Source organism: Vicugna pacos, chromosome 30 (genome assembly GCF_048564905.1).
Source record: "Vicugna pacos chromosome 30, VicPac4, whole genome shotgun sequence".
NCBI classification, from domain to species: Eukaryota; Metazoa; Chordata; class Mammalia; order Artiodactyla; family Camelidae; genus Vicugna; species Vicugna pacos.
Window position 1 is genome coordinate 19,245,681 of NC_133016.1, and position 17,359 is coordinate 19,263,039.

The window sequence follows — 17,359 nt, forward strand, 5'->3', positions numbered from 1 at the left end:
TAGGCAATGAATTTCAACAGCTGCTAAAGCCATTAGGTAAAAAGCCCTTCAGTGGTTTTCCATGACAATTAAAACAAATTCCAAGTGCCAAGTCAGGGCCTAGATACCCTAACCAGCCCTAGTGATCTGGCCCCTGACTACCTCCAGGTTCTCTGAGAGGATTAGGGTATCCTGCTGTTCCTCAAATGGCCTTATTCTGCTCCAAAAAGTGATATTCTTAGGGTGTGGAGATATAGCTCAGTGGTAGAGCACTTGCTTAGCATGCCCAAGGTCTTGGGTTCAATCTCCAATACCTCCATTAAAAAAAGTATGGTGTCCTCTGAGGTTGGCAGGGAAGTGCTCACCTCACTTTAGCAATTTCACACTGTATTCTAATTGGCTGTTCATCTCCTTGTTCCCTTTTTATCTCTACTCTCATTCTAAGACTGTGGATTCCTTGACATGTGAGACTTTCCCAGTACTTGTTATACTATAGCATCTAGCATCATGGTGGGCATATAAGTGTTCAATGAATATTCACTGAATGGATGAATGAACAAATAAATTGATTGCTAAGGATTACTCCTATTTGTAGTTAACTATTGTTTTAGCAATTAAGATTTCTGCACAATAAATATAATAAAATTAAAATAAAGACTCTGTTAAAACAACAGATTGAAGTAAATATATAAATATACATGTATAAATATAATACAATTTAGAGAGTTCATTTAAAATTTTCACTAATTCACTAAGGCTATAAAAGGAAGACCTAAAGCTAAGTGCTAATACAATCAGTGACTGTAAGGGAATAACCAGATGGATGACCTGAATGAGGAAGAAAATGCCCTTTGGTATTTTTGTTCTCAAGGAACAGACATCCTTTCCCAGATGAAGATCTATCAGTTGCAGTGAGGAACCAGACCCCACTCTTGAACCAGACACTTCAGTTAGTACAGCCTTCATACTGTTGCTGTACAATTGATTGAGTGATATTCCCATCCTGAGAATTTTCTGATTACCATAATTACATTTCGTCCTTCGAATCTTTTTATTGTCCATTTACTAACCACTTTCACATAATCACATAATGAAACCTAACGAAAGTTGACGAATGAATGCCTCATCTATACCTAACGATACGTGGTCCTGTCCTAGAACTACAAACCAGTTTTCAATTGATTGATATTTAAAATTCGTAACATTTTCTGTATACAAAAAAAGAGGAGAATTTTGAGACAGTACCTAAGGAGGCAATTCGTTTTCAGATCTTCTCAAACAAACTCCATACTCCCTTTTCCCTCCGCCCTCCTCCTCTCTTCAAATCTCGTTCCTTCGGCAGGAAATCTCGCGAGATAGCGAGATCTCATGAATTCTCCCATGAACCACCGCTCTTCCTTTTCCTGTAGGCGGCCTGAGGTGAGTAGGTCTTCGGCTTCTTTCTCCGACGTTTGAATCCTCCGGTAATCGCTGCCATCCTAGACTTGGGGGCGCCGATTTCGAGACCCTCGGGAGGAGGATGCTGGCGGCTACTGATTACTCGCTGGTGGCGGTGGCCCTCTGTGCCGGGCGACGTGTCGGATTCCCCAGCCCGGAGCCCCGGCGCCGTCAGGCCTTGGCAGCAGGCAGAGGGGCCCGATGGGCAGGAATGCGGGTGGCGGGGTTGTACTGGCAGTCTGTGATCGGTGCCGACTCCGGAGGTCATGTGTTTCGTGGTGAGTGGAGGCCGCGTACGCAGCGCGTTTGTAGCCACGTCCAGAGAAAGTTTGCGGGGTATATGGTCAGGTCGGGTCGAGGCTTTACTCTTTTAAGTTTTTTCAACTTCAACGGCGTTTAACTCAAGTAATAACCTTAAAGTGTGGAAAGAGCGGATTATTTGTGAAGCTGTGAGCAAAGGAGGTTTCTATAGAGGGGGAGCACGTAGGGGACTGTAGTTGGCTTGAGTTGCCAGTGCGTCCAGATGTGAATTGAAACAGACTGTTTTCTTCCAGAAGGCAAGAGGGCTGACGAAGTCCGTTTCACTAGTCTGATGTCAGCACTTCTGTAGTCACTGGTAGTTACAAAAGGGAAGAAAACTGGACAGAGAAGGATGGCTGCAATGATGTTGTTTCTTAGGACACCTTTGGATTAATCATGAAAACAATTACTCTCTGAGCAGCCGCGGGGGTAGTACTTAAGACTTGTATAAACTATATGCCGCTGTAAACATAGATTAACAGAATGGTTCTTGCTCCCTTTCAGGTGACCTCTAAAAATGGTTCGCTATTCACTTGACCCAGAAAACCCCACAAAATGTAAGTGAACAAGAAACATTCCTTATTTTGGAGCAAGACAATAAGATACTCAACGTTAACCAAAACTTGTTTATTTTCTAGCATGCAAATCAAGAGGTTCAAATCTTCGTGTTCACTTTAAGGTATGTGAATCATAGTTATGCTCTAAAAGAGTTCCGCGAGTTCTTAACCATCCTAAAAAAGGTAGCTGCGATGATGTGTTTCTTAGGACACCTTTGGATTTACCGTGAAAATAAATCAATTCTGAGCAGCCACCTTTTGGTGGGTAATCATCAGTATATAATGAGCACTTTGATTTAGGATTTGTGGAATTGGGTGAAACTACCTGAGAACCTAGTATACAGACCAAGATCTGGGACATGTAATTGTTTGCAAGATGATGGAGAGCATGTTAATAGTGAATAAATGGTTTTTGGAATCATTTTTCTCCACCTTCAAACCAAGCGTCCTTGGCTCTTAATCACAGATTTTTTTTCCTCATTGTTTTACCTCACTTCCAAAGAAAGGTTTTAGCTGTTGATAAATGTTCATATTTTGAAAATCTGATAATGTTTACTTTTTAAATTGAGGTTTCTGAAAATACGGTTAACTCACAGCTTATGTTATTTATACTTAGAACACTCGTGAAACTGCCCAGGCCATTAAGGGTATGCATATCCGAAAAGCCACCAAGTATTTGAAGGACGTCACTTTACAGAAGCAATGTGTGCCGTTCCGTCGTTACAATGGTGGAGTTGGTAGGTGTGCCCAGGTGAGAATTCGTAGTTGTCGTTTCAAAAGACAAACTGAGGGAAAGTGGATGGAATAAGAATGGCTACGATCTGCCTTTAATCGGGATCTTGCTCCTATGATGGTAGTTTTGGACACCTTTGGATTAACCATGAAAAAAAACATGTTCTGAGCAACCTTAATGTTAAAATAAGTCATCTTGATTATAACATTGATTTAAATCGGGAAATAACTAATAGCCTCTCTTTTTTTTTTCATTTTCTTAGGCAAAACAGTGGGGCTGGACACAGGGTCGATGGCCCAAAAAGAGTGCTGAGTTTTTACTGCACATGCTCAAAAATGCGGAAAGTAATGCAGAACTTAAGGTACCCAAACCATAAACATCTTTATGCATGCAATTTCATTATTCATTTAAAGTTGCTGTTGTCCGAATTTATTTAATGCTACCCATCCTGTAACTCCATTCCTCAGCGACCTTTATGGAGTGCCCTTATAAACAAGGTACATTTCGCACTGAGTTTTGGCAGTTACTTAGACTTAAAGGACACTATCCTACGTGTTTAAAAATTGCTTGAACAAATAGTTTTAAAAGGTTGCCTTTCAAAATGATTGCATTAAGGCAGGGACTTTAACGGCAGTTTGTGGATTTAAAATAAAGGTATTACCTGGTTTTGTTTCCCCTCCCTTCTTCCCAGGGCTTAGATGTAGATTCACTGGTCATTGAGCACATCCAGGTGAACAAAGCTCCCAAGATGCGGCGCAGGACTTACAGAGCTCATGGTCGGATCAACCCTTACATGAGCTCTCCCTGCCACATTGAGATGATCCTTACTGAAAAAGAGCAGATTGTTCCTAAACCAGAAGAGGAGGTTGCACAGAAGAAAAAGGTAAATTACTTAGTCTTTGCTGTTTCCTTTGGTGTATTAGAATTAGTGATTGCTGTGATGACTGACTTAGGACACCTTTGGAATAACCGTGAAAGGAAACTGTTCTGAGCAACCAACTACCTCTTGTAGTCATTTTATTTTGGCTTTCATGGGTCTCCTTTGTTTTGTGACTAATAATGAATAGTAACTTTGTATTATCCAGTTTATTAGAACTACATGATTATCTGATGTTCTACCTCACTTACTCTTTACCTGCATTTGAAGTGTCCATAGTCACTTTGAATGCCACATATCCAAAGGGCCCCTTCCCTGCCTCCCCCCAATCTAATAAGCTTGTTTTCAGTTAATGATTACATTTAGTTCTTTAAGTCTGGAACCTGAGGGTGATAATTCACACCTAATGGATTTGACTTCTGTTGATTTTTATCATTAAATATCCTCCATCCTTGCTGTCGCTTAGTCTTAACCAACTCGGCTCCCTGCGTGCAGTTTTGACTCTCCTGCTTACTATAATTTCCTCCCAGCTGCCCATCTCATCTCCCCTTGTCTCTACACCAAAGGACTCTTAACCTTTTTGTTGAAATTTTCAGTTGCTCTTTCATTGAGATACGACCTCCTTTAAGGTGTAGTATGGGTTTCTCCTGGAATCTTAAGCCCTTTTTTTTCTTTTCCACAGATATCCCAGAAGAAACTGAAGAAACAAAAACTTATGGCCCGGGAATAAATTCAGCAAAAAATAAATGCAAATAAAAGTAAAAGCAGAGTCTTGGTTGTCTTAATTAGTAAATATATTTTAAATGTCATCACAAGATTGATCATATGAGTTTTCTTCTTATTAGAGTTAGATTATTCTGTTGCTCTGAACCACTAATTTTGGTTCATAGCATGCTGTTTTGCATCTCAGTGAATTTGTGCATAAAATGGAATATTAGAACATGGGGAAATTTCTGAAACTTTAACACCGACATTGAGATTAAACGCACTGTTAAGTGGCATTTAGTATATTTGGTTCCACATCCATCAGCCCAATGAATTTTAGTTATTTTCAACATCCCAAAGAGGAACCTTGGTAGTGGTTGGCTGTCACTATCCCCTACCCACAATCCAGCCATAGGCAACCAATTTTCTGACTGTACATTTGCCTATTCTGAGCATTTCATAAAAATGAAGTATTAGTATGTGGCCCTTAGTCACTGGCTTTGACTTAGAATAATTTTTTTAGGGTTTATGTTGCAGCATGTGCCTGTGTTTCACTGTGGAAGTGTGGAATACCGGTCCTGTTGTTTAGTTTAGCTATTACAAAGTTTGTGTGGCATGTATTTTCATTTGAGTGTATACCAAGAGTGGCCCTGCTGGATTAGCTATTTAAACATTTGACGGATTTCCAGGCGTTTCTAAAGCAGCGATATTTACAGTCTGACCAGTAGTGTATGAGGGTTCCAACTCCGCCTTCTCGACTGTTTATGCTAGCGGGTGCGAAGTGTTGCTTTTTGTAAGAGAATACCGCTTAAAGTTGACTTCACTGTTAGTATTACTGTAGTAGAATGGTTAGCTTAGCCACAACTGCACTGGAGAACAGCAGGTAGAGTAGGCCTTCCCGAAGGTGGTGAGCCACTAGCACAGGCGTTATCCTCTCCTGGGTCAGCACCCCGGGTCCTGTCCCGGCAACCGGGCGCCGGGGAAGGCCGTTCCGCCTGGCCCGCAGGTTTTAAGCCAGCGGCTTCCGCGCCGGGCCGGAAGCCGCCCCCAGTCCCAGCCTGGGCGTCACGGTACGTCCGGCGCGTCCTCGGGCTGACGCAGGCGCACCTTTGTCGGCCCTTGTTGTGCCCATTGGCGCGGCTGCGGCACGTCCCTCCGCGTCCCTCACTCTAGAAGCGCGGACCTTTCCTCTGGTGGTGGTCGCGGGTGAGCGGGGCCCCGGGGGCCGAGGCTGCGGCTGGGGCTTCGGGGCGGACGGGGGCTCGGCGCTGTGGGGACGCGCTAAGCAGCCTGCGGGGTGCGCGGTTCTCCAGCGCTCTGCGGCCCGCCGGCCGTCACAGTCCACCGCTGCCCGCACCCGCGGAGCCCCTGCCCTCCTCGCCGTTTTCCTCCCCTGCGTCCGCGTCCACCCCTCTTCTGCGTCCGATCCGTCTCTCCTTTCCTCAGGATCCGCTCTCTGGCCTGAATTGTCGGTATCACTTCTCTGTTATTGTCACCACCATTCGCCCTTGTTCTATCTTTTCAGTCCTTGTCTTTGACTCAGCCTGTCCCGCTCTCTTCTGTCTCCAGTAAATAATACGCCGGGTTGCTTAAGGAGGTGGCATTTCCCCCGCTACCCCGGCCCAAGTTTTGATGGAGCCTCCGCCTTTTCCTATTCTATTGTAGTGGACTAAGGCCGATGAAAGAAATTTCTCTCCTCCAGCAGTTTCAATCCATTTTTCTTGCTCTACTGTAATATCCGAGAATTGGCTTGGAGAGAATTTTAAAAAATCGTGATTTTTTTTAATCAATATGTCATAGCCGCCTTCTAGACCTTTCTAAGCCATAATTTGACAAAAGTAATTAGTGATATTTTTTCTTGAGAATTCACTTAAAACACAATTTCAAGTAGCTAAAAACTTAAATCTTTACAATGGAGGGATTGACAGTCTTAATAGTCTAGTGCTCGATGGTATTGTCTGTTGTATTGAAGGATTTGGTTGGTTTTGAAAGTTTGGTAGAAAGTGGAATGATGATGATCATGGTTTTGGAAGGGAAAAGGCAAGAGCATTGAGCTAGGAAACCAGTTTTAGGAATTCTGGTCTTAGCCAGCTCTAGCTACTGGTTGCCTTTGTGTGGGCTTTGAACAGTTTATTACTTTTGGATCCTTGATGATTAGAAATTAATCCTTGGGTTTTTTGGTTTTTTTCCCTTTTAGTAACAACATTTAACATTAACGTATGCACTGTTCTGAGCTTTGTATTCCTATGAATTTATCTAGTCCACACTACATCCCTCTGAGATAGGTACTATTTATTATTGTCTTCACATTAGACATGAGAGCACTACAGCAAAGACTGGTTAAATGATTTGCCCAAGAACACTATGTTGAAAATAGTGAAAGCAGGTCTCAAGTTCAGGCAGCTGCTTGAGTATTAGGCTGTGGTACTCATAAGACCTGAACCAGGCCACCTCTTAAGTCTCTTCTGATCAGATTCTACATGTCCAATAGCCAAGAATAATAATTCTTTGAAAAAGACCCTCCTCCTTCTCCTGCCAGTTTGGCTTATTGTAATCAGAAAATACGTTCTTTAAAATTTTGAAACAAAATGCTTTGATAAATTCTTACACTGTTTTATTAAATTTGACTAGAGGACTGTTTTTAAAGAATCCAGTTATGAATTCTTTATAAAATAGCTGGTCATTCCTTGATGTACGTTTATATTTGTTTACAGGTCTTGTAATTCATTTCAAAGCCACATTCAGATTGGATTATTTATACCACTCTTCACTTGTAAATAATTTTGAATTGCTTTAGTGTAACAGTGCTTATTCATTTGTCAGCAAATACTACTTAATTTACAGTGTTTTGAAAATAAGAAAATTTAACATCCTTAATTTTTAGCCTTATGCACTGTTCTGAAGCTTCTGAGTTTTTAAGGCCTCTGCTAAGGGATTAAAAATTCTCGTCAATTTAAAAGGTCCGTGGTTTGATAGTATATTATGGAAATAATATTTGTTCTTTTTCAAGAAATTGCTGATTTTGAGAAATTCCAAGACAGTTTCTAATCATCAAGGAAATTTAGGTGTTAATGTTTGGAAATGGACAATTTACTTATACAAATAACAATACTAAATTAAAATTTTTTATTACTCAGTATACCTTAATTGCTATTAAAAAAGGAAAAGCAAATATATCAAGGGAGAGTTGTTGCCTGGGAGAGGCCAGCCAGTTTGCAGCCTAGAGGTCTTCCAAAGTGTTATCTCATTGAGTTCCATTTAACAAAATTTTCCCTTGGCATTGTAAGTTGTGTAACGAATATTGTCAGTCCCTGAAGGTGGTTGGGCTTTGCAAGTTAAGTCACACTAAACTGGAGTATGTGAAAATTACCAAGTTTCTTAATGTTTTTGTGCCCTCTTTTATTTATCTGTAAATGGAAATGCCAGGGTACTCAACCTCACTGGGTGTTTTAAGTGAGTTGATATGTGTTAAGAGCTTGACTGCCTAGCACTCAGCAAATGTTGGTGCTATTCCTTCATGTTATCATATTTATGATTGGGGAGCAGTGATTGGAGAGGTTTGGAGGCAGGCACCTCACTATTATTTTCCGGTAGACCACTTATTATTCCTTTACCTTGCAGATAGCAGCATTTTGATTTAATAGACTTGATTTAAGCTAATACTTGTAGTATGATTTGAGTTTTTCCTTCAGTGTAGAAAGTCATTTCAAATATCTTAATCTAGGTGAATTCCTTCAGTTATTTGATCTAATTTGTTTTTTCTTCACGTTTATTGGCAGTCCAAGAGCTCAAGCCTGGGACAATGGTGTGCATTCCCTGCATTGTCATTCCAGTTTTGCTCTGGGTCTACAAAAAATTTCTGGAGCCATATATATACCCGCTGATTTCCCCTTTCGTTAGTCGTATATGGCCTAGGAAAGCTGTACGAGAATCCAACGATACAAGCAAAGGCAAAGTAGACTATAAGGTAAGAACGTTAAAATGCCTTGAATGAGCGGGGGGTTGCGGGGGCTGGGGTACAGGGTAAAATACTTGGCTTTTGGAAATGCAAGTTCTTCAGACAAAACCTTCATTAATGTGTCTACATTTCCTTCTTTTTTAAAATAGAGATTTGGGGTTTTTTATTTAAACAGTTAACATTTGTTTAAACTAAGGTTTTAAACTAGACCTCTGATTTATGAGTTTGCTCTTTGCTTTATAGCCAAGATAATAACCAGTATTTCCTGGCTGGTAAGAGTAATGCTAAATAGTTAATAGAAGACAAGAGATGATACTAAAATAAGCCAGTTTCACTGATTGATAACTTTGATAAGATACTTAATTGGTAGGATCATAGAGTTTTTTTTTTAAACAATAAGTTTTTTTTTAATGAATAGGCAATTTAGCTGTCTTTTAGCAATGGTGCTTGTTAAATTCAACTTTGGTTTTGTTCAGCTGCACAAATTTAGCCATCCTGCACGTTTCTGGAAGTTCTATCATTCTGGACTTCGTTGTCTGTTTTTAAAGAGAATATCTCTTATAGTGTCTGTCTTTTAAATATTATTATATTATTACAACTAATATCTAAAATGATTTTTCATTTCAGGGTGCAGACATAAATGGGTTACCATCAAGAGGACCAACAGAAATCTCTGAGAAAAAGAAAGACTAAAGTGATTGTCCTAAAGGATCTCATTGTTTTAAAAATGGACCTGATGATATGAAGCACCTTCCTTGTAATTGTCTCCGATCTTTTTCTCAGACCAGAATTCAGGGTAGATAATATAGATATTTACCTGACACTACTCTGGTATTTGTATTTGAAATGTAGTTAGTTATATTTAATTATCTCATTCCTGAGTTCCTTTTTCATTAAAGTAGCTTTCATTGCTTTTATTGCAGTTATTAAAATATGAATAAATAGAACGTTTGTGCCCGTAGACATTGTTACTTATTCAATGCCTAAAAATCCTTGGGCCTCTACCTTTTATTCAAGTTCTTCAAATTTGAGGAGTACAATTTTACTGTGAAACAGTGCAGTGAGACTGTGCTATGAAATGAAAGGTAGTTTTTGGAGATAATGAAACATAAAGATGTAATTACTGTCCAAGTCAGTGGAGCAGCTTATCTGAGAGAGTAGTAATTACTGTTTATTGCTCTGAGGAAGACAGAAAAGACAGGGAACTAGGGGAAACTTCTCTGAAAAATGGAACATCTTTTACATAAATGTTTAGTGTATATTATAAAATTCTAATCCTTGTCACATTCCTCTCCTCCTACAAATGTATTAAACATTCAGTTTAGCTTGTGGTTCTTTTTCCTTTTAATATTTAAATGTTTAAAAGGAAGGGTTTTCTTGTTTCTTGTTTTTTGTTTTTACCACATCAGAAAGCAGTATTATAATGGTGTGATGGCACTCAGGTAGTTATAGGACAACAATATTTTCTTCTTTTTTTTTTAAAGAGTAGATTATATCAATTATTTTGTTGCATAACAAGATGCTCTAAAATTAGTGGTTCTCAACCAGAGTGACGTGACTGAGCAGTTCTCGCCTGGTCTGGGCCTCTCTACTTGGTCTTTCATCCCTAGGCTTCTTCACTTAAATACGTAAATATTCAAAGATGATGAGACATACCTTTATATAATATTTATTCTCTCTGAAGCAAAGAGAGATTAGAAGGGACTCCTCCCCTTGGGTCCCCAGTGAAGTCCTAGGTCCTAACCGAGGCTTTGTTAAGCTATGTATGTGTCTGGTCAAGTCATTGATCCACCTAGGACTTCATTTGATTCAAATGAATGTGTTTCAGCTTCTCTGCCCTAGCCCACCTGAGGGATAAATTCCCTTTAGCGACTAAATCCAGTTGATCTAGTTCTTTTTTTTAAGATATAAAAACTATTATGAAAATAGCAGATGTTCATAGTAAAACAATATAAGAGCAAGTGAAGTGAAAAGTTAATGTTTTTTTTTCTACTCTCATTCCCTTATTCTAGCTCCACAGGTATAACTAGTGTTAGCTTTCTTTTTTACCCCAGTGTTAGCTTTTCCTAGAGCCTTCTAGCAACTTTTTTAAAATTAGTTTTTATTAAATACATCATTTTAAAAAATCAAATAATATTGCAAGGTTTATAATGTCCCTAATCCCTGAGTTTCCAAAGGCTTTCCTCTGGGGAAGGCACAGCTCAAGTGGTAGAGCACATGTTCATGCATAAGGTCCTGGGTTCAATCCCCAGTGCCTCCTCCAAGAATAAATAAATAAACCTAATTACCTCCCCCCACCAAAAAAAAAAAAAAATACCAAAGGCTTTACTCACTCAGCTATTGTTTTTGTCTTATGATTTATCTCCATATTTCTAAATGATACATAGATAGCTGTAGTTTTTAGAGATACCAACTTTAAATATTATTGACTTCTTGCCATGATTGAGATACAGCTGTCTTACAGTATTTCCCTCTCCTTCTCCCATACGTCTTCCAAATGTTTTTGTAAATTTTGGTTAAGTCCTTGATCAGTGTGTATATATATCATCATGAGTGTTCCAGAAGTCTTTCATTTGCCCCTCCAGATCTCTGCTCCCTTCACCCTGCTCTCCTGCTCAAGAAAGATGTATGGACTACTACAGCTGGGACCTCTGGGTTCTGTTGGGTTTGGCCAGTGAGATCTGCAGCAGGAGATGGGAGGGAGGGAAGGAGCCAGGTCAAGGTATTTATTCCCTTGGCTCCTTCCCTTCAAGGCCTCTTCAGGACAGGTGTGTTCCTGAGCCAAAAGTCACTACCTCCAGGTGGCCAAGTCCACATGACTCCTTTCAGTTTCCACTAACCTCTCCCTCTCCTTGCCCTTCTGGGGCTCAGGGTGATAGCATCTATGACTACTTGCTCGGCACCACGTCTTTATCTCGAGGGTGCCATCTGCGTCTTGCTGGGACACTGGTAGGATGAGCATGTGAACACTGGTCACTACATAGATTGTGAGTATAGTGCTTTTGAGTTTCCCTTCACATAAAGCATTGCTTCCTGCAGTTACTCCCCTTTCTCCTGGTACACTCCCTCCGTTGGCTAGTTGTCGCCCAGGCCTGGTGCACAGTGACAGTCTTGGGGAATTTCCTCTCCCTCTCCCCTGTAGGATCTCCTGTATCCTGGATCTCACGTCTTCCTCTTTCTTAGTTTACTTCCTCAGTTTTTCTAATTCAATACTCTTAAGTGGTTAAAATGGATGTTTTTGCTAAGTGATCCTCCAGATCATTCCAGTTCACTTAAACCTACTTTCTGAGAATTACTGGTCTTCTAAGGCCTTTTCTACTTCTAGCAGTCTCCCACTGGAGCACTGGTTCCCAGTCTTGTATTTTACGTACTGGGAAAAAAAATATATTTTTTTTAGTTGAGGGGACTGATACACAGTTGTCGACTTTTTGTTTTGCCAAACAAGAATATACTTAAAAGCTGTGATTTATTATCACCATTATTTCATTTTAAAAAAGCCATTTTTGATACCAAGAGTGAAGAGGAACATAGAATAGGGGATAACAATAGCCCATCAGTGTGAATACGTTTATAAAAGTTAGCTATTTTTATGAAAAATTCAGTTTTCTCCGTGTTTTTCTTTTTATGGTTGGTGAAAACTTTTATCACCTGTCCTTGGACCCGATTTGGTAACCACTATTCTATACCACACAAGTGTTCTCTTGCCTCATAATACCAATCCTAACAGATACAGATAATCTATATTTCAGGGTTGCTTTCCTAGTAGAGAACAAGAAGAGATGGAGTCTGGAATTGAACAGGAAGAGAGATGCTTGGGCCCCAGGGAGTATCTTTCTGTGCTCTGACTGGACAACAGACAAATACCTAAGTAGTTCCTCTCTACCTGTGATTCTAAATCTCCATCAATTAATCAAAATATCTCAGACTGACCCATGACTTTTGTAATATGCTTTTTAGTCACATTGCTTATTATTATTGTTGACCCCAAACTGCTATCTATGCCTCTTAAGTAGCTTTTAGTTCTTTCTTCTCCTCTCCATTTCTATGTCCTCAGTTTCAATTTTTTAACTGTTTATCTTAACTACTTCAGTGATTATTTTTTCTCTTCCTTATCCCACATCTAGATTTTGAAGTAGCAAATGGGAGTGGACATGTCCAAATCATGCTTGTGATGATGATGGGAACCAGTTTGGATCCCACTGTCTACCTGTCCTGAAGGTGTTGATCAATTTTTGCTGATTTCTTTGGCCTATTTAGTGTTCATTATGTCTCTTTTCTATCCTCTATTTTATATCTCAATTGCTTTTATTTTTTATGTGCAAAAATGTATTTAATTGTTATTCTTTAATAAGCATGGACTGCTGCTCTCACCCTCAAACAGAACATGTCTTTGTGGACTGATGCTGTGCCTCATCCCAGAATTCATCTTTTTCACTTAATAAGTACACAGGCTTTTCACCCCAGTTCTGCTAAGGCACTATATTCAGTCCCAGTTCACACAGTTTTCAGTTTCTGAATATGAAGGCAAGTGAAAGCATCTTCAAATAGAAGACCAGGAGAAGTCAAAAAAGAAAAAAGAAAAAAATCTCTGATTGGGAGCATAAAAAGTTTACAAACACTTGAACAAGTCAAACCACAGACTGCATCTTGGAAAAATGTAATGATGGGAAATTTCCAAGCCCTGAGGGGAACTGAGAGGCAATTCTGCAGGTTTATGGCCTCTTGGGGAATTTCTTTAAATTCCAATTAGAAGTCAAGGAGGAAACTTTTGCTTCTTTATTTATTTTTTCCTGGAGACCATGTTGAAGACAGTGCTTGAGAAGCAGCAGGGAAAATTCTCAACCTCATCTGCCAGAGTTGCCCTTCCTCCCGCTCTTAGTTGTAGAAGTAAGACTTGGACCCATACTTCATGTTTTGGCCAGCTAGAGGATGGACTTTCCTATAGAGAATAAGAGATTGTCATTACCAGAATTCTCAAGGAACAGAGACATGGTGAGATTTGTAACTCACATTTTTGCATATTCAGAAAGGATTTTAAATTGAGATGTAGTACTTGAAAGTACGGGTATCGTGATGCAGGCTACCAGGTTTAAGGCAGGCTAGGGTCTGTCATGTAACTGTGCACACGTGGGCCAGCTGTACAAATTTGTTTGCGCTCAGAGGGTTTATTTTTTAATGGAGATTATATGTTAACAAGGCCAAAGGATTTGGAAACAATACATACGGAGTTAATTGGACAACACTTGATGCAACATAAGTGCTCAATAATTAGCAGCTATTTGAATGCAAAGATTTTTTGGAGGGCTAGGAGTTCCTTTTCAAGTCTAAAAATTAGACCTATCTTCAGTTTTTCATCTTCAAATTAAACCCACATAACTATGAAACGCAGCAAATGAATCATTGTGTCATAGGTAGTCAATAGCATGTTTTTGTTACTTTATATATTCTCATTTATCCTTCATCCTCTAACACGGTCCTTTGTCTTGGTGTTTTAGGTTAAAAAGTGGAATTTTTGAGGCTATATGAATAATATCATCATAGAAGCAATGTAACTCAAGTGCCATTTACCATTTAGACTTATTGATATGCAATATAGCACTTAATATTCCCACAAAAAACTGCTAAAAGTGGCCCAGGGAAGGACATGAAAGGTAAGATAGAGTGTCTTACTCAAGTCCCAGAGTGTAGTCTTCTGATTTTAAATTTGCCCATTTAATTTTCCCCACGTGCACCTGATGTCACAAATAGCACTTGACTTCTGCTTCAGAACTGTTCAGGCTATTTAAACGGGTGAAGTTCTCAACTGCTTTAGTGCTAGTTGTCATGGTTTTGTCTCTCCTGAAATGAGCTAAGTCACTAAGACAACAGATGGAAAGAAGGCTCAGGCATCCATCAGGAAGGACACAGGTGGAAACCTAGACAATTAGTTTTTTTCCAAATTCCAGGAATAGTAAGAGTATAAAAGTTGAGACATTTAGATAAATCAGCAGAGCAATACTGAGGGGAGAGAAAGGGTCTGAAATCTGAAGAGAACATATTTCTCAGACTATGAAGGAAAGGAATACGCTTAGCTAGACAGAATAAGAATAAATCTTTTATGAAATAAATAATAATCCTGGATCAAACGTACAGAGGATTTAAGGAACTTATCAGGGAGAGTAATCAGAATGGAGTTTTAAATCTATTCATTTAAAGTTAAAATATAATGAAAAAACACTGCTTATGATGACAACTGTACTACTAATTTCTCATACAATTTTGAATATTATAATTACCATGTAATACTGTATAATTACTATGTAACATACTACATAGTACTATGTAATAGTACAATTACTATGTATATTACATAATATATCAACTTCAAAGTTGAAAGAGGAATTTCTCTATCATTTTCAGAATGATCGATGCTGCAATAGGGTTGTTGCTGAAACAAATGGGAATGAAACAGTGAGCAGTGGTAAGAGTCAGGAGGCAAAATTTCCAGGGTCACAGATCCAAGACATGGCCCAGAGCCCACAGTTTCTGGTTTGAGGGGACCTGAGCGATCTCCTGTGTAGCTCCAGCATTTAAAGAATATGACTATCAAGAAAGGAAAGACCATGGGGTCTTCAATGAGAGGTACAGACAGAACAAGCTGTTCCACGTAGGAGTATATGAAGTGAAAACTGGTATCAGAGTCAGTACAGAGGATGGGAGGGCTGGGCCCACGGTGCAGCTGTCTGTGGATGGTTTACAGAAGGTAAGCCCTTTCAGTATTAGACTCCGTGTTATGTTAGCATGTTGGTTTCACCTATGCAAATTAATTGCCCTGGGTGATAATAAAATTACCCTCAAACCTCATCTTTTTCTGAACAAATATTTAGATCGTGAAAAATATGGTGTTGTGTGTTTTAAACTTGATTTTTCATGTTAAATTTTTTATAATTATACCAAAATATCTTTTGAAAATTTAAAAATCCCTACCATTTTTACATGTTTACTTCTGATTTTAAAATAATATTAAAATGTCTGAGCAGGGTTATCACAATGTTTTTGTTGTTTTTCTCATTTAGCACGTAAAAATGTCTCACCATCTTTGTCCTTTTATTACTAGTGTCTTAGTCATAGCATATTTTGCTACTAGTTTGTAGTAGACTGATTTACATAAACATTTTATCATTCAACATTTTAGATATTTCTGAATTTTTACTATTATAAATGACATCATCTTTCACTAAAAAACTTACACCACCTCATTTTACTTTTAGAACAATTTTTAGGGTTAAGGCTACTAGTATAAGGAATATAAACATGTTTATGATTCTGAAAATAACTGCTAAAACATTTCCTAATAAGATTAAATAAATGAAGCAGCTTCATTACAATTTAGGTTTGATATAATTAAAAATATGATTTAGAAACATATTTTTTTCATATGATAGATTCAATTCTCCAGCTCACTTTGTGTGTATAAACATCCCTGTAAAATCATGCCTATATCAACATTTCACATCTTCCACTCAAATTGTACTTTGCAAAGCATGTTCGTAAGAAGTGTCTTGTTTGACTCTCAGGGGCCAGCAGCCTGGACAAGCGTTACTTGCCTATTCTTATTTTATGAGCGAGGACTCAGAGGCTTTGTGGTTTCTTCAATGACACATAATCACTACATTTTTGGTATCAGGAACTGAACAATTATGATATTATTTTAAATTAGCTTTTTATTTGGGAGTAATTTTAGATTAATAGAAAAGTTGCAAGCTATTATAGAGGGTTCTGATTTCGCCTCCTCAGTTATTTCCCCCTCATAATCATCACCCAACATTACCAGGAGTATACTTATGAAAACTATGACATGAACGTTGATACATTACTCTTAATGAAACACCAGATTTTATTCATATTTTACCTAATCTTTCCACTACTGTCCCTTTTCTGTTCTAGGATTCAATCCAGGACAACAAAATGCATTTAGGATAATTACCTTTTAAATTATTCCAAATCAATAGACTTACCATATGACCCAGGAATCCCACTCCTGGGCTTGTATCCAGAAGGAAATCTACTTCAGGATGACACCTGCACCCCAATGTTCATAGCAGCACTATTTACAATAGCCAAAACATGGAAACAGCCTAAATGTCCATCAACAGGTGACTGGATAAAGAAGATGTGGTATATTTATACAATGGAATACTACTCAGCCATAAAAACCGACAACATAATGCCATTTGCAGCAACATGGATGCTCCTAGAGAATGTCATCCTAAGTGAAGTAAGCCAGAAAGAGAAAGAAAAATACCATATGAGATCGCTCATATGTGGAATCTAAAAAACAAAAACAAACAAACAAACTAAAACAAAGCATAAATACAGGACAGAAATAGACTCATGGACAGAGAATACAGACTTGTGGTTACCGGGGGGGGGGGTAGAGGGTGGGAAGGGATAGACTGGGATTTCAAAATTGTAGAATAGATAAACAAGATTACACTGTATAGCACAGGGAAATATACACAAAATGTTATGATAAATCACAGAGAAAAAAATGTGACAATGAGTGTGTATATGTCTATGAATGACTGAAAAATTGTGCTGAACACTGGAATTTGATACAACATTGTAAAGTGATTATAAATCAATAAAAAATGTTAAATAAATAAATAAATAAATAATTCCAAATCAAAACCCTTGTGATCATAAACTCTGAGGACACCATACTCTCCATTGTCAAAGCTTTAACAATAATGTTAGAAATTTCTTTTATCTGAAAAAAAAAGAGAGGCTTGATTTGTTTATATTTAATGAGCATTTTGATTCTAAAATAGTGT

The 17,359-nt window shown here is 38.6% G+C and overlaps 2 protein-coding genes, 1 long non-coding RNA gene and 4 other non-coding genes across 10 annotated transcripts; all 7 read left to right on the forward strand.

Moving 5' to 3' along the window:
• Positions 1-1,357: 1,357 nt before the first annotated feature.
• RPL17 (ribosomal protein L17) lies at positions 1,358-4,698 on the forward strand. Of its 2 annotated transcripts, none has more exons than XM_072952263.1 (7): positions 1,358-1,398; positions 2,221-2,273; positions 2,355-2,395; positions 2,890-3,024; positions 3,269-3,367; positions 3,698-3,889; positions 4,566-4,698. In XM_072952263.1, the coding sequence occupies exons 2-7, from the start codon at positions 2,234-2,236 to the stop codon at positions 4,611-4,613; spliced, it is 555 nt and encodes a 184-aa protein (XP_072808364.1). In that variant the 5' UTR covers positions 1,358-1,398; positions 2,221-2,233; the 3' UTR covers positions 4,614-4,698. The 2 variants fall into 2 exon arrangements, with proteins under 2 accessions (XP_072808364.1, XP_072808365.1); XM_072952264.1 differs by lacking the exon at positions 1,358-1,398 and adding an exon at positions 1,577-1,694.
• LOC116277786 (small nucleolar RNA SNORD58) lies at positions 2,073-2,138 on the forward strand. Its single transcript, XR_004187241.1, has one exon. It is a non-coding gene; the product is annotated as a small nucleolar RNA SNORD58 (small nucleolar RNA).
• Positions 2,461-2,525, forward strand: LOC116277785 (small nucleolar RNA SNORD58). The gene has a single exon (XR_004187240.1). It is a non-coding gene; the product is annotated as a small nucleolar RNA SNORD58 (small nucleolar RNA).
• LOC140690541 (small nucleolar RNA SNORD58) lies at positions 3,113-3,179 on the forward strand. The gene has a single exon (XR_012065853.1). It is a non-coding gene; the product is annotated as a small nucleolar RNA SNORD58 (small nucleolar RNA).
• Positions 3,939-4,002, forward strand: LOC140690540 (small nucleolar RNA SNORD58). The gene has a single exon (XR_012065852.1). It is a non-coding gene; the product is annotated as a small nucleolar RNA SNORD58 (small nucleolar RNA).
• Positions 4,699-5,660: 962 nt separating the features above from the next.
• C30H18orf32 (chromosome 30 C18orf32 homolog) lies at positions 5,661-9,507 on the forward strand. 2 transcript variants are annotated; one of them, XM_072952265.1, is made up of 3 exons: positions 5,661-5,794; positions 8,368-8,555; positions 9,174-9,507. In XM_072952265.1, exons 2-3 carry the CDS (start codon positions 8,391-8,393, stop codon positions 9,237-9,239), a joined length of 231 nt encoding a protein of 76 aa, XP_072808366.1. In that variant the 5' UTR covers positions 5,661-5,794; positions 8,368-8,390; the 3' UTR covers positions 9,240-9,507. The 2 variants fall into 2 exon arrangements, with proteins under 2 accessions (XP_072808366.1, XP_072808367.1); XM_072952266.1 differs by lacking the exon at positions 5,661-5,794 and adding an exon at positions 5,937-6,056.
• Positions 9,508-11,414: 1,907 nt separating this feature from the next.
• On the forward strand, positions 11,415-16,607 carry LOC140690464 (uncharacterized). Of its 2 annotated transcripts, none has more exons than XR_012065762.1 (3): positions 11,415-13,538; positions 14,042-14,197; positions 16,473-16,607. It is a non-coding gene; the product is annotated as an uncharacterized lncRNA (long non-coding RNA). The 2 variants fall into 2 exon arrangements; XR_012065763.1 differs by having other exon boundaries at positions 11,415-12,764.
• The last annotated feature ends 752 nt before the right edge of the window (positions 16,608-17,359 follow it).